The sequence below is a fragment of the Chiloscyllium punctatum genome, chromosome 2, assembly GCF_047496795.1.
Source record: "Chiloscyllium punctatum isolate Juve2018m chromosome 2, sChiPun1.3, whole genome shotgun sequence".
In the NCBI taxonomy this organism is placed as follows: domain Eukaryota; kingdom Metazoa; phylum Chordata; class Chondrichthyes; order Orectolobiformes; family Hemiscylliidae; genus Chiloscyllium; species Chiloscyllium punctatum.
In genome coordinates, this window is record NC_092740.1 from 79,276,910 (window position 1) to 79,291,386 (window position 14,477).

Below are 14,477 nucleotides of genomic sequence, written 5' to 3' on the forward strand. Positions count from 1 at the left end.
CCATCTTACTAGCTCACCATGGGTCCCATGGGACCTCACCTTCTATATCAGCCTGCATGAGGCACTTTGTCAAAGGCCTTTCAAGTGCAGATAGATGGCATCTGTGCACACACCCCTCCCCAAACTAACTTCCTTTGGTTCCATGGCTAAATCCTCCTTGAGAGGACTGATCCGTTTAGTTACCCTTGCTCTTAATGTCAATTTTTTAAATTTTTTTTCTTTATGAAACGAGTTGGTATTTTCCTTTTTAATCTTGTTTGCCAAAGACATTTCATGGCTCCTTCGAACTAGAGTTCTATCCTGCTATTGTTGGATTCTTTTGAGGGCACTCTGTCTTCAGTTTTTTCAAATGGTTTTTGATTTAAACTCTCTTTATTTCTCTTGTCAAGGTTCCCTAATCTTGCTGTTCTTATCCTCCACTTTCACAGGGGTATTCTGGTCCTGCATACTAATCACTTGGCCTTGTAAAAGAATCTCAGTCCGGATGTGGACTTCCCCTCCAACAACTGCCCCAATCTGCATTTGACAGTTCCTGTCCAATATTGCGGTAGCTAGCCTTCCCCCAGTTTAGTACTTTCAACTGAGGACTACTCTTTTCCTTATCAGTAAGTAATCACTGTTCCAAAAATGCTCTTCTGCAGCTTTGATCATCTGCCAGGATTCCTTCCCCAATACTTTATCTAGAATGGACTATTTACATGTTGCTTCGAGGAACTGTCCTGGCCATGCCTAATTCCTCCTCCAAAGCTGCAATTTTATCTCCTTTTGTTGCCTCCAAGAGTATTTTGTCCCTTTTCTAAAGTGATGGGAAATAAGAGTTTACAAATTTTGATGTGCAAAATTGAACAGTTCTAAATTTGACAACTGAATTTTGGCTGACTAAACTCTGGACTTGGCTGAAGCACTAACAAAACTGACCTGCCGTGGATAATTTGTTTTTACCCTCTAAAGGTATGACCAAAGTCAAAGTTGGAAAAGAAGATCCATCATCAGCAGACTTTGTTGAAAAAAGGAGAGCATCCTTGGAGAGGTAACTTTTTCTTAACAGAATTTAAAAATCCTGAATATAACTAAAAAGGTATGACCTAATTATGGAGAAGATTTGATTTAACTTCTGATCTATGCTATCCTAAAACTTGGATGGATCTCTGAGTGTATTTTGATGGCAGCTACTGATCATTACACTTCTACTTTGCTTGCGCACTTTAGGGATGCACTTTAAGTTGGCTTTCCATATGAATATTTAAAGGCATCAGATTAGCTTACAATTCTTTCTTCAGCTTGCTTTTTCTTGTCTTTTTAAAGTTATCCATTTCTTTGCATAGTTAGCCTGATTTTGGGCTTTTATATACATAATTTGTTATTTGGCTGAAGCACCCGCAGAAGAACTGACCAGAGACCAAAGCGCTCTGGTCAATTTGAAAGCCGAGGCACCAACCAGCTGCTTAAAAGGCTGAACTTGCATGAATGCTAATATAAGGTTCCTTTGGATAGAGGAGCATAGCAATTGCAATGGGGTGGTGCCATTAAGGGGAAGAGAATTTTTTAACTGCGTTGCTGGTCTGGGCCCCAGTCAGCAAGTGTAACTGGTGAATTGGACTTGACCCTGCCACCACCACCACAACTCACGAAGTTTGGTACAAGGGTACAAAAGTCTTTGCATTGAAAAATTCGAGACAAGAGGTAAAAGACACTTTCTGCCTCCATTGCTAAAACAGAAGCATGCTAGTAGGAATATTCTGCACTGGCTGGAAAGCAAGCAGCAAGGAGTAGATTTACTAGTGCTGCTAGCATGGGTGAAAATAGTCTCTCAAATGCCTCCAATGGAGGGGAGGGGGGGGTCTTTATATAATTCAGTTAGGTGAGCTCCCTTCAGCTGCAGCACTCTAGAGAAGTGTTGGCAAACCATATCCAGCTACCACCAGTTCAAACAGCATGAGTATTTTGATCCTATCTGTTGCTGGTGAAAGTGAGGACTGCAGATACTGGAAATTAGTGTGGCGCTGGAAAAGCGCAGCAGTTCAAGCAGCATTCGAGGAAGGGATGATTCCTGATGAAGAGCTTTTGCCTGAAATGTCGATTCTCTTGCTTCTCCGATGCTGCCTGGCCTGCTGTGCTTTTCCAGCACCACGTTCTTGACTCTTTTATTGCTGGACAAGTCATCTTGGGTGTCAGAAGAAAAGGAAGCCTTCATTAAACTTCATATAAACTAATTCTTATAAACAGGAGTCAATAACTCAGATAATGCTGGTGCACTTAAGATGTCTACTCAAATTCCTCATTTTCCCACCAGGTTAAGGGAAGTGGAGAGGTACCTGTTTAGATCTCTATGTATGACCTTAAAGAGATTTTTTAAAACATTATTGCTGCCAAAAGGAGAATGATTTAAATTTTGTACTCTACAAATTTTAAAATGCAGGCTATCTTGCTGTTACTAGAATATTGACTTTTGAAGCAGACGAGAGTAAGTCATGTAGTTTGGTCCAGTCAGCACAGGTGTCAAATTCATAGATGCACAGCATGGAAACAGACCCTTTTTTTGGTCCAACTCATCCACGCTGACTAGATACCCTGACCCAATCTAGTCCTATCTGCCAACATTTGTCCCAAATCCCTCCCAACGTTCCTATTCCTATACCCATCCAGATGAGTTTTAAATGTCACAATTGTACCAGCCTCCACTTCTTTGGCAGCTCATTCCATACATGTACCACCCTCTGAGTGAGAATGTTGCCCCACAAGTCTATATTTTTTTTTAAATATCTTCCCCTCTCTCATCCTAAACCTATGCCCTCTCTAGTTCTGGACTCTGACCCCAGCATAAAGACCTTGTCTATTTACTCTATCCATTCCCCTCATCATGATATTGACCTCTATAAGGTCACCCCTCCTCTTCCGCTCCAGGGAAAACAGCCCCAGCCTATTTAACCTCCCTATAGCTCAAATCCTGCAACCCTGGCAACATCCTTGGAAATCTTTTCTGAACCCTTTCAAGATTCACAATGTCCTTCTGGTAGGAGACCAGAATCTCTCCATTCCAAAAGTGACATAACCAATGTCCTGTACAGCTGCAACATGACCTCCCAACTCCTATACTCTTTACTTTGATCAATAAAGGAAAGCATACCAAACACTACCTTCACTATCCTATCTACTGCAACTCTACTTTCAAGGAACTATGAACCTGCACTGAGGTCTTTGTTCAACAACTCTCCCTAGGACCTTTACCATTAAGTGTATATGTCCTGCTAAGATTTGCTTTTCCAAAATGCAGCACCTCAATTTATCTAAATTAAACTCAGCCACCCATTGGCCCATCTGATCAAGATCCTGTTGTAATTGGAGGTAACTTTCTTTGCTGTCCACTCCACCTCTCATTTTGGTGCCATCTGCAAAATTGCTAACTATACCTCTTATGCTCACATCCAAATCATTTATATAACTGATGAAAGGTCGTGGACCCAGCACCAATCCTTGTGGTACTCCACTGGTCCAGGCCTCCAGCCTTCTACCTTTTTGAGTCAGTTCTATAACCAAGTGGCTAGTTCTCCCTGTATTCCATGAGATCTAACTTTTCCAACCAGTCTCCCATGGGGAACCTTGTCAATGCCCTACTGAAGTCCATACAAGATCATGTCTATCGCTTGCCTGTTGTCTGCCATGATCGTTCAAGTCTGTGGACTTGGGTTGAGAAGGGAAGTGTACTGGGGAATAGTCTGATTTAATATTTTATACTGCGGACTTAGGCATTGAATTTTGAACAAAAGGAAGCAGTTGAGTAAATCAGTAGCTGTAGAAAGATTAGATGTGATTTTGAAAGTAGTTATAAATGATTTTGGGAAATACTACCTCCAAAGCTGGAAGTTTTTTTTGTCCTCCATTGCATGTTGTTTTCCTGATGTTGTCATTTAATGTTATAACATTTGCTGGTTTTGGCAATCTTATGTTATGGGCCAGTGTTTACACACCATTTTAGAACCAATTCTGAATGTAGTTTGTCTTGGTTTCAGTGAAAATATGCATCATACAATCTGTAACAGTGCATTTGCAACTTAGAAGTACACTCCACCCTGTCAATACAGTCTCATGGTAGTATTTGTGTTTTTCTTTTAAAGCAATCTATATAAGTAAATGGAATAAAAACTGAATTTTCATCAGCAGTTGAGGTGCTACTTGAGATTTCAAGGATATACTACATTAAAAGGAATGCAGCGAATTGAGGGAAATAAGTAAATGCTTTTCCATAACTACCATATGTGAATGCATTGCAAAGCAACCAAGTGTTACAAATAAGTTGTTTTTGTAGGTAGCAGTGTATCAGATTATTTTTCAAAAAATGGGTGCAGATGATCAGGGCTATTAAGGATTTTTGGATATGGAAGCACTGAATGTGAAAGTGGGAAATGGAGTGGACCTGTTAGTGCAACTTAAAGATATCAGCATTACATAGATTAATTGACTTTGGTTTATATGAAGAATTAGTACCATAGTTTAATGAAGACTTCTGTTTATTTGACACATTCAGTCTTAACTGGTTTGTGCTTTAGCCTTTGACTGAACGTTACCTGGGCCAGCTAAGGAGCCTTCTCTATCATAACTACAGTCACTATTTTGCAGCTGAAAGCGGTGGTCTGAAGCTGTAGGATTTGGTGACCATCTGACCTTTTTCAGTTTCTTCTCCAATGCCTATTCAGACTGGAAACTTGGCTGTGAGCAATTTATTTTAAATGCCTGTCCATGTTCCCAACTTAATGTCTTAGTTGTAATTGTTCTTTTTTAGCAAAGGTATGGATGTCCAGTCCACTGCACAGGGTTTTGGATCGTATGGTCAATATGTATTGGAATGTAATTGAGTCATTGCAGACATTGTGGCTTCATTGTATGCCAGTTGAAATTTAGGACATTCCTAAATCCGTTAGGTAGTGCCTTGCCAAGAAATGCTGAGAATATAAGGCAGTGAAGATGGAAATTGTTCAGTCTCTTGTGTAATGTATGCTCTTCAGATCCAGCTGCTAGAGAATGCAGTTCATTCATAGGCTTGATATTTTCAGTCTACTGTTCCATATTACCTTGGTTCAAACACCTGCTGGTTTTTTTTTTTGCTATGCATCCATTAATTTGAGGTATTTCTGGGAGGTTAGTGGAGCAGCATTAAACAACTGTCTTTAATTTCAGAAGTAAAGCTAAGCTGCTTTCCTTTTTAAGTATGGTATGCAGCTTGTTTAATGAACTGAAATGTGGGGACACTTCAGCTAGGAACAGGAGTAGGCCTTTCAGCCTGTTGTCATGATACAGGTGTTGAGATTGTGATCTTGCAGTAAAAAAGGCCAATCTTTGCTTTACTCCTCCTAAAGTGCTTTCCTCTCCTGTAGAGTTTGTTTTTTCCATGCTTGATTTAGTTTGGGTGGCATCATCTGGAATTCTGTTAGTGAATAGAAATACCAATAGCTGCTTATTTGGGGATTTGATGTAGGTGTTCCTGATTTTTTTTTTTTTTTTTTTTTTTTTTTTTGGGCAGTCTCTTCAGTATCTGGAGGATGGTTTCGTACCACTTGTAATATTTCGCTCACTTATTGCACTCTGCAATGGAACTCTGTTGATAGACCTGTTGCTGCCTTGATACTGTTATACATGCCCCTTTTTTAATTCTGTCAAAACATACTGTACTAAATATAACTCTGGTAGAATATTGATCAATATAGCAGATGTTCCTGAAATCAGAACTTTAATCTCTTTTTAGTGATTAAATCACTTAATTGATTTAATCACTGACATAGCATCAGAACTGTTAGCTTTTCCCATTTCTGGACCCTTTTTTTAATGTTGTATGGCATGGAAACAGACCCTTCAGCCCAACTCATCTGTGCTGACCAAATATCCTAAATTAATATAGTCCCATTGACCCATATTCTTGTAAACCCTTCCTGGTCATATATCCATTAGAGATGCCTTTTCAAATGTTGCAATTGTACTGGCCTCCACCACTTCCTCTGGCAGTTCATTCCATAAACCCTCTGAAAATCTTGCCCCTTAGATTCCTTTTTTTTTAAATCTTCCCTTCTCCCCTTCAACTAGAAGGCATAGCTTTCGGACTCATACCCTCGGCAAAAGACAGTGGCTATTCACCTATCCGTGCCCCTCGTGATCTTGTAAACTTCTGTGTATGTCACCCCTCAGCCTCTGAAGCTCTAGGAAAATATCCCCAACCTATTTAGCCTCTCCATATAGCTCAAACCGTCCATCTCCTCTCTGACAATATCCTTAAACCTTTTTCTACACTCTAGTTTCACAACATCTTTCCTATAACAGAGACCAGAACTGAATGTGGTACTCCAAAAGTGGCCTAACCAATGTTCTATCCAGCTGCAACATCATCTCTCCACTCCTACACTCAATGCAGTGAGCGATTTTTTTAAAGGCAAGCATACCTTGACTAGCTGTCTCCCTGGGACTCTATTTTGAAAGAACTACTCCAAGATCTTCAGCAGCACTCCCAGGACCTTACTTTTCAGTGTAAGTCCTACCCTGATTTGCCTTATCAAACTACACCAAATTAATCTCCACCTGCCACTCCTTGACCAATTGGCCCAACTGGTCAGGATCCTGTTGTATTCATAAGTAACCTTTTTTGTTTTCCACTACACCTCCAATTTTGGTGTCCCCTATAACTTTACTAAGCATACCTCCTGTGCTAATATCCAAATTTATATAGATGACAAAGCAGTGGATTCTGCAGTATCCTTGTGGCATACCTCTGGTCCTAGGCCTCCAGTCTGAAAAACTTGCTTCCTTGCTTCCTCCCTCCTAGCTGTTCGAGCCAGCGTTGTATCCAGTTGACTAGTTCCCCCTTGATCTAGTCCTGCTAAGTCAATTATGCAAAACCTTGTCCAACATCTTACCGAAGTCCATGTAGGTCACATCCCTAAGCTCAAGGAACATCTATTCAATATCATTACTGTTCCTGCTATCCAAGACTGTTACTGTATGTTGGTAGTGGAGTGGGTGTTTGTAAATGTGCCAATCAAGCAGGCCGCTTTCCTGTCTGTGCATGGTTTCAAGCCTGTACTAGAGCTGCACTCATCCTGCAAGCAGGGAGTTTTCTATTGCCTGATTTTCTGACTTGAGAATTAGTGCACAGTTTACTAACTGCAGGATCTTTGCCTTCAAACTGTTCTTTGTAGCTGGAGCATTTATATAAGCTAGTTCAATTTCTGGTCAGTTGTAACTTCCCATGATGTTAATAGCAGGGAATTCAATGTTGCATGGTTAAATGCACTCCGTGATGGCCATTGCCCACATTTGAACTACACTAGCCTGGATAATATAAGAGATCTTATTACATTTGGATGCTTTCTGTCCATGGAGCCTAAAGTAGTATTCAACATTTTGAGATTATCAGCACACATCCCCATTTCTGATTGATTTGAAGCAGCCCAGGCCATTAATCTGAGGAGCTCCTGCAGAGATATCCTGGAGTGGAGATGAGTGCCTCCCTCTCCTTCCCCCACACCCCAAATGACTTCCTGTTTGGTACTTATGACACTCCACTGGATGGAATCATCCCCCTAATTTCAGTTGACTTTAGTTTTGGTAGGGGTCTTTTGTAATTCATGAAATGGGCAACACCCTTTGTCAAGGACAGATAACCCCTCTAAGTCCAAGTTCATACCAAAGCTGCATTAAATTTAGGAGCTGAGTGTTTGGCATTTGGCAGGGCCAATGTCAGTGAGCATATTATTGCTAAGCAAGCATTACATTATTGATTACATCTTCTATCACTTTAATGATCACAAGTAAACTAAGTGGTAATTGACTGACTGGGTTAGAATTGTCCTTCATCTGGACTAGGCAACTTCCCACAGCTGTGTAGTCACACTGGAACAGTTTGGCTGGGGGCAAGGTATGTTTTGAAGCATAAGTCTTCAGTGCTGTTTCTGGAATATTGTTTGGACTCCACCTTTTACAGGGTTTGTGCCTTCAGCCAACTTGACTCATTCCATGGTACTGAGAAATGGCTGAAGGTGGAGGTGAATGTTGTACACTAATGTCTGGCTATAAATTATTACAAATGCCTACACTTTTTTTTATCTTTTGAACTGCTACTGAACTCTCCTCACTATTTGTTTGTGAAGCTGCCACCTCTAGTGAATTGCTTAATCATCCAGAATTCACAAACGTGCTTATTTCCTCCATCTCTCAACTCTCTCTCCCAGCTGAATGTTTTCTGATCCATATCACATTTAGCCTTTTTCAAGCTTCACAGCTGTCTTGCCTGTTGTTATTTAAAAATTCAGTTCGGTGTATGTGGTACTGATGTTCCAATTGTCAGGCTGTTGAGTTTAAACCTGCTGCAATGGGTTTCATCCTTTTTTCAGAGATGCCAAACACCAAGTGATGTAGGTGGATCAGATCCTTACTTGAGGTGCATTGTGGCTGATCTAAGGAATATGCTGGTCTTTTCCACTGTGGTGTAGCACCTGTTTTCTCTATCAACAAAGTCAGTTGTACATGCATTTCTTGTAGGCAAAAGGTGAGGACTCCAAATACTGGAGGTTAGTAGAGTGTGGTGCTGGAAAAGCACAGCAGGTCAGGCAGCATCTGAAGCAGGAAAATCAGTTTCTGGCAAAAGCCTGTCAATATTTCTTGTGTTTTGTTCAATATGGTAAAATGGGTGTCTTCCCTGAAGTTGCAAGTGAGTTGTTGTCTTTAACAAGTATAGATGTTCTAGGAGAAAGTGAGGACTGCAGATGCTGGTGATCAGAGCTGAAAATGTACTGCTGGAAAAGTGCAGCAGGTCAGGCAGCATCCAAGGAACAGGAGAATCGACGTTTTGGGCATAAGCCCTCCTTCAGGAATGAGGAGTGTCTATCAGGCTAAGATAAAAGGTGGGGAGGGGTGTTGGAAATGTGATAGGTGGAAGGAGGTTAAGGTGAGGGTGATAGGCAGGGGTGGGGACGGAGAGGTCAGAAAGAAGATTGCAGGTTAGGAAAGTGGTGCTGCATTTGAGGGATGGAACTAAGACAAGGTGGGGGTAGGAGAAATGAGGAAACTGGAGAAATCTGAGTTCATCCCTTGTGGTTGGAGGGTTACTAGGCGGGAGATGAGGTGCTCTTCCTCCAGCAGTCGTGTTGCTATGGTCTGGTGATGGAGGAGTCCAAGGACCTGTATGTCCTTGATGGAGTGAGGGGGGGGGGGGGGGGTTGAAGTGTTGAGCCACGGGGTGGTTGGGTTGGTTGGTCTGGGTGTCCCAGAGGCGTTCTCTGAAACGTTCCCACAAGTAGGCGGCCTGTCTCCCCAATGTAGAGGAGGCCACATTGGGTGCAGCGGATGCAGTAAATGATGTGTGTGGAGGTGCAGGTGAATTTGTGACGGATATGGAAGGGTCCCTTGAAGGGAAGTAGAGAGGTGTGGGCGCAGGTTTTGCATTTCTTGTGGTTGCAGGAGAAGGTGCTGGGAGTGGAGGTTGGGTTGGTGAGGGGTGTGGACCTGACGAGGGAGTGGTCTCTTTGGAATGTTGATGCGGAGGGAAACATCCCTGGTGGTGGGGGAAATGATGACAGATATGATATGATGTAAATGGAGGTTGGTAGGTGAGGACCAGTGGGGTTCTGGCCTGGTGCTGATTGGAGGGGCAGGGCTTGGGCGGAGGAGCAGGAAGTGGAGGAGAGCACCAATCATGTCTGGGGGGAAATTGTGGTCTTTGAAGGCCATCTGGGTTGTCCAGTACTGGAACTGGTCCTCCTGGGAGCAGATGTGGTAGAGATGAAGGAATTGGGAATATGGGATGGTGGTTTTACAGGGGACAGGGTGGGAGGTGTAGTATAGGTAGCTGTGGGAGTCGGTCAGTCAGTTTATAGTAAATGTCCGTGTTGATTCGGTCATCCGAGATAGAAATGGAGAGGTCTAGGAAGGGGAGGGAGCAGTCTGAGATGGTCTAGGTAAATTTGAGGTTGGGGTGGAAGGTGTTGGTAAAGTGGATGAACTGTTCAACCTCCTCGGGAGCACGAGGTAGTGCCGATAGTCATCGATGTGGGGGTGGTGCCAGTGTAGCTGTAGAAGATGGACTGTCCACATAACCTACGAAGAGGCAGGCACAGCGGGGGCCCATGGCTACTCCTTTTTGGTTTGGATGAAGTGGGAGGATTGGAAAGAAGTTGTTCAGGGTGAGGACCAGTTCAGCCAGTTGCAGGAGGGTGTTGGTGGAAGGGTATTGGTTGGTACGGTGGGAAAGGAAGAAGCAGAGGGCTTTGAGTCCTTCATGATGGGGGATGGAGGTGTACAGGGACTGAATGTCCATGGTGAAGAGAAGGCGTTGGGGACCAGGGAAGCGCAAGTCATGGAGGTGGAGGGTGTGGGTGGTGTCCCGAACATTGGTGGGGAGTTCTTGGACTAAGGGGGACAGGACTGTGTCGATGTCTCAGCCTGCTCCTGCCCCAATGGGTCGGCTGGGGCAGTCAGGTTTGTGGATTTTGGGCAGGAGGTAGAAATGGGCGGTGTGGGATTGAGGTTGGAGGCAGTGGATGGGAGATCCCCTGAGGTGGAGGTTATGGATGGTCTGGGAGATGATGGTTTGATGGTGGGAGCTGGGGTCATGGTCAAGGGGGCAGTGGGAGAGGTGTCCATGAGCTGGCATTTAGCCTCAGCGGTGTAAAGGTTGGTGTGCCAAATACTACCGCGCCTCCCTTGTCGGACGGTTTGATAGTGAGGTTGGGTTTGGAACGGAGGGAGTGGAGGGCTGCATGTTCTGAGGATGAGGTTGGAGTGGGTGAGAGGGGTGGAGAAGTTGAGGCGGTTAATGTCGTGGCGGCAATTATCTGAAGAGATCGCAGGCAGGTAAAAAGCCAGCATGGGGTGTGTTGGAGAAGGGGTCGTCAGAGGGTGGGTGAGAATCCTGGTTGAAGAAGTAGGTGCGGAGGCGAAAGCAGCGGAAGGATTGTCCAATGTCTTGCTGCATGTTGAACTTGTTAATCCAAGAGCGTAGGGGAATGAAGGTGAGGCCTCTGCCAAGGACTGATCTTTCATCCTCAGAGGGGTAGTTCTGGAGGGATGGTGAAAACACAGCAGGGCTGGGAGCTGGAAACTGGTGTGGGGCTGGTATAGATGTTGCATTCTATATGGAACATGATATGTTTAGATACTATTTAGGCTCCACTCAGACCATGGTTTTTTCCTTTTTGTTCGAGTTTACTGATAGCTTTCAAACATACTGGTATATCCACAAGGCAATGGAGCTATTTTCTTCAGGCTATATCTTTTAGTTCGAGTGCCTACATGTGTTCTCTGTTCCCATGTCTGGCATCCAAATGACTTGAGATTCTCATAATTCAGTGTTTGAGTAGGGATGAACTTGGTTTCTGTGCCTTACCAGCTGAGGATTTTACACTGAGGCTTATGTGCTTGAATTCTTAAGCATTTCGTTCTCTTTTTTTTTTGTTTTAAATTACTATTAGCCAGTGGTGCAAGGTGGAAGTGAGCAAACTAGTGCACAGCACACAGCAAAGTAATTTTAATTGCCCAGATGTACATTATATTGTTGCAAGCTACTAGTCATAATGATACGGGGGGAGGGGAAAGAGTGGAACTTGGAAAAATTGGCCACATATTTAGATTGATACCAAAATGCAAGCTTTCAGATTGGTGAATACTGATTATTTGATCAATTTTTGGATTTGGGGATATAATTTAAATGCTGAAGTTCTCCTTTTCTCCCTGTGGGATCATTAAACATGGTTGATCCTGTTTCTATCTCAATTGCTTGATAGAGTTTGTGTATATTTTCTTAGAAGATCAAAAAATGTGCACAAAGCCAAATATATCATCTGGTAATGCAAGACTTATCTGGTATTATCTTGTCATGACATGACTTGCTTTGTTTGATATTTTGTGCATCTTGATGCATAGAATAAAAATTGCATTTTGGAGGGGCCTGACATTTCTTTGCCCTTTTTTTTAAACCTGCTGACATACCAAAAGGTCAGAGTCATTTAATACTTGTCACTTCAGACAGAAGACTTTGTGTGGAAGACTGACTCTTGTGTGTTTCATGCAAGACTAGAATTGACATTTGAAATGTAGAACTGAAATCTTTAAATTTTATAGGTAACATTCAAACTAAATTTGCTTTTTCTGGCCAATTATTGACTTTGACTAACAGGTTGTGAATACTTTCTGAAATACTTTGCTTCCTGGTCAGATGAGAAATTAACAATTATCTGTTTTAATATTCAGGTATCTACAGCGGACAATAAAACATCCTACCCTTTTGCAAGATCCTGATTTGCGGCAATTTTTAGAAAGTAGTGAGGTATGCTTTTCCAGAATGCTTAATATGAAAGCTCAGGAGTTCTTGATAAAATGTAATCTCTTTGGGAGTTTTCCTCTATATGCAGTAGGCAAAAGCAAACAGTAGTACTTTCTGCAGTCATACAGAGCACAGTTCTTAGACGTGATGTCAAGTAGCTGTAGTTTGAAGATTTCAAGATTTCTTCACCTCTGGAAACTCTTTTCTATGTTTATAGTTGAGCAGCCATTTGAACATAAGTGATTACTGGAGCACTGTTAAAATATGACAAATTCTGAATTGTTTTCAGAAGCTGGGAGCCTTTTGGAAAAGCCTGTACAAAATAAAATCTGCCAAATACAAATTGAATGTAGCTCAATATATAAGTTGGGATATGGAGTAGTATGCAAAATGATCAAGAATGGACTTGCAAGCCAACTCCAATGTGAAATGAGTAGTGAATGTAAAAGCCTTGGAATTGCTCAATTGTGCCAAGATGGGCCAAGTCTGATGTAGTATTTATTTTTCTGACCAGTTACTTTCCCCTTGTTTTTGGTTCTGAAGTTTATAGTTTTGTCCTAATTTAAATAACCATGAATTCGATACCAGTGTTTCCTATGTATGTGCTAGACTTTAAACAGAGTTCAGTTGATCTTGTAGTTTCAGTGGAAAAATCCACTATGATCTAAGTTGTCAAATTTCACCTTTCCAGTGTTTTTGTTGTGATTAGCTATAGTTGTAATTTCTTAAAGTTGTAAAGTTTTAAACCATATTGGTCTTTGTTGTACTTGGATTGATACTCATGTAGGCAGAGCAATTCTGTGACCCTCTTGTGCTCTCCCTTCTGTGTTGTGATTTATCTTGTGCAGTTGATGTAGACTACTAAATATGGTGATAGTCTTAATGTAGGAGTCCAATATATAATGTAATAGGAATAGATTTTGTTCTCTCTCAGGTCAGTGTTGAAATTGAAATTTTTAAAATTTGTGTTGCTGGCTGGCCCAGTATTCAGTCTCCATCCCTTTGTGGCCTTGGGAAGGCAGTAATGGTGAGCTCCTTCTCTCTGACTCAGTAAGTAGATCCACAATGCTATTAGGGAGGGAATTCTAGGAATTTAACCCAGTGATAGCAAAGCAATTGTGATATATTTCCAACTCTGAATGGTGAGGTGGTTTGGAGGGAATTTAAATTGTTCTCATATCTATCTGCTTCAGCACCAGATACTCTGGTTTGATTCCACTCTTGTGTTACTGACTGTGGAGTTCTCTTTTCTTTCCTCCCTCCCTCCCCACTCCTCCCCATGGCTAATCCACCTAGCCTGCAAATCCGGAAGTGCAGGGTTACGGGGAAAATGTTGAGGGGTGGAATGGGTTTTATTTTTTTGGTTAGTCAGTGGAGTTGATTGGCTGAATAGCTTACTTCCACACTGTAGGGAATCTGATTTTGTTCTCCTACACAATAGTGGTTCTAGGTTGGAAGGTGCTGTCCTAAATCTTTAGCACATTTCTGTAGTACATCCTGTAGATAGACACTTGGTATCTGTCAGTACAATGGTTGTGGAATTTGTAGCAGCAATCAAGTGGGCTCCTTGTTCTGAATAATGTTTGTGTTGCTGAAGCAGTGTTCTGTCCAAAAAGTGGGCAATATTTTGTTACGCTACTGGTTTTTATACTTTTGTTTAATATAGGCTTTGGGAAGTTAGGGAGTAAGTTACACAAGTCCTCTAGTCCTCTATACAGTTTCTGGTCAAATGGTAATCCTCAGGATGTTAGTGGGGTATTCGGTGTCTATTCAGGTTAAAATGAGCGCATATACATAATGATAGTAAGCCTTATTTAGAATTAAGTGTTGGAAACTGAAATTAAAACATTGGAAATGCTCAAATTAGGTAGTATCTGTGTAAGAAACTATCAACATTGAGTTGACTTGTATCAAATCCTAAGTGACTCAACATACTTTAAATCCTCCAGTTTAAGTGGGAATCAGGTGTTTTTTTTTTTTGTTTGCAATCAGTGACTACTTGCTAAACGTCCAAAATCATTATCTTGGGGAAACTTAACTATCCAAAGCTTTGATCATACAATACTTTTGCAGCTTTTGGCTAAAGGTAAATCTTAATTTTAGAGAATAAATCTTTTGTCAAAACCAGGTTGATTTTAAATATTAAGTTGTGGATTAGATCTATTTTTGGATTGCT

The 14,477-nt window shown here is 41.8% G+C and overlaps 1 protein-coding gene across 1 annotated transcript in view; it reads left to right on the forward strand.

The window, feature by feature from the left end:
• Positions 1-14,477, forward strand: part of snx2 (sorting nexin 2) — a 52,547-nt gene that overhangs the window by 15,374 nt on the left and 22,696 nt on the right. Inside the window, exons 7-8 of the mRNA XM_072584457.1 lie at positions 952-1,030; positions 12,229-12,304. Of these exons, the coding sequence (XP_072440558.1) occupies positions 952-1,030; positions 12,229-12,304 (155 nt within the window). The remainder of the gene's footprint in view (positions 1-951; positions 1,031-12,228; positions 12,305-14,477) is intronic.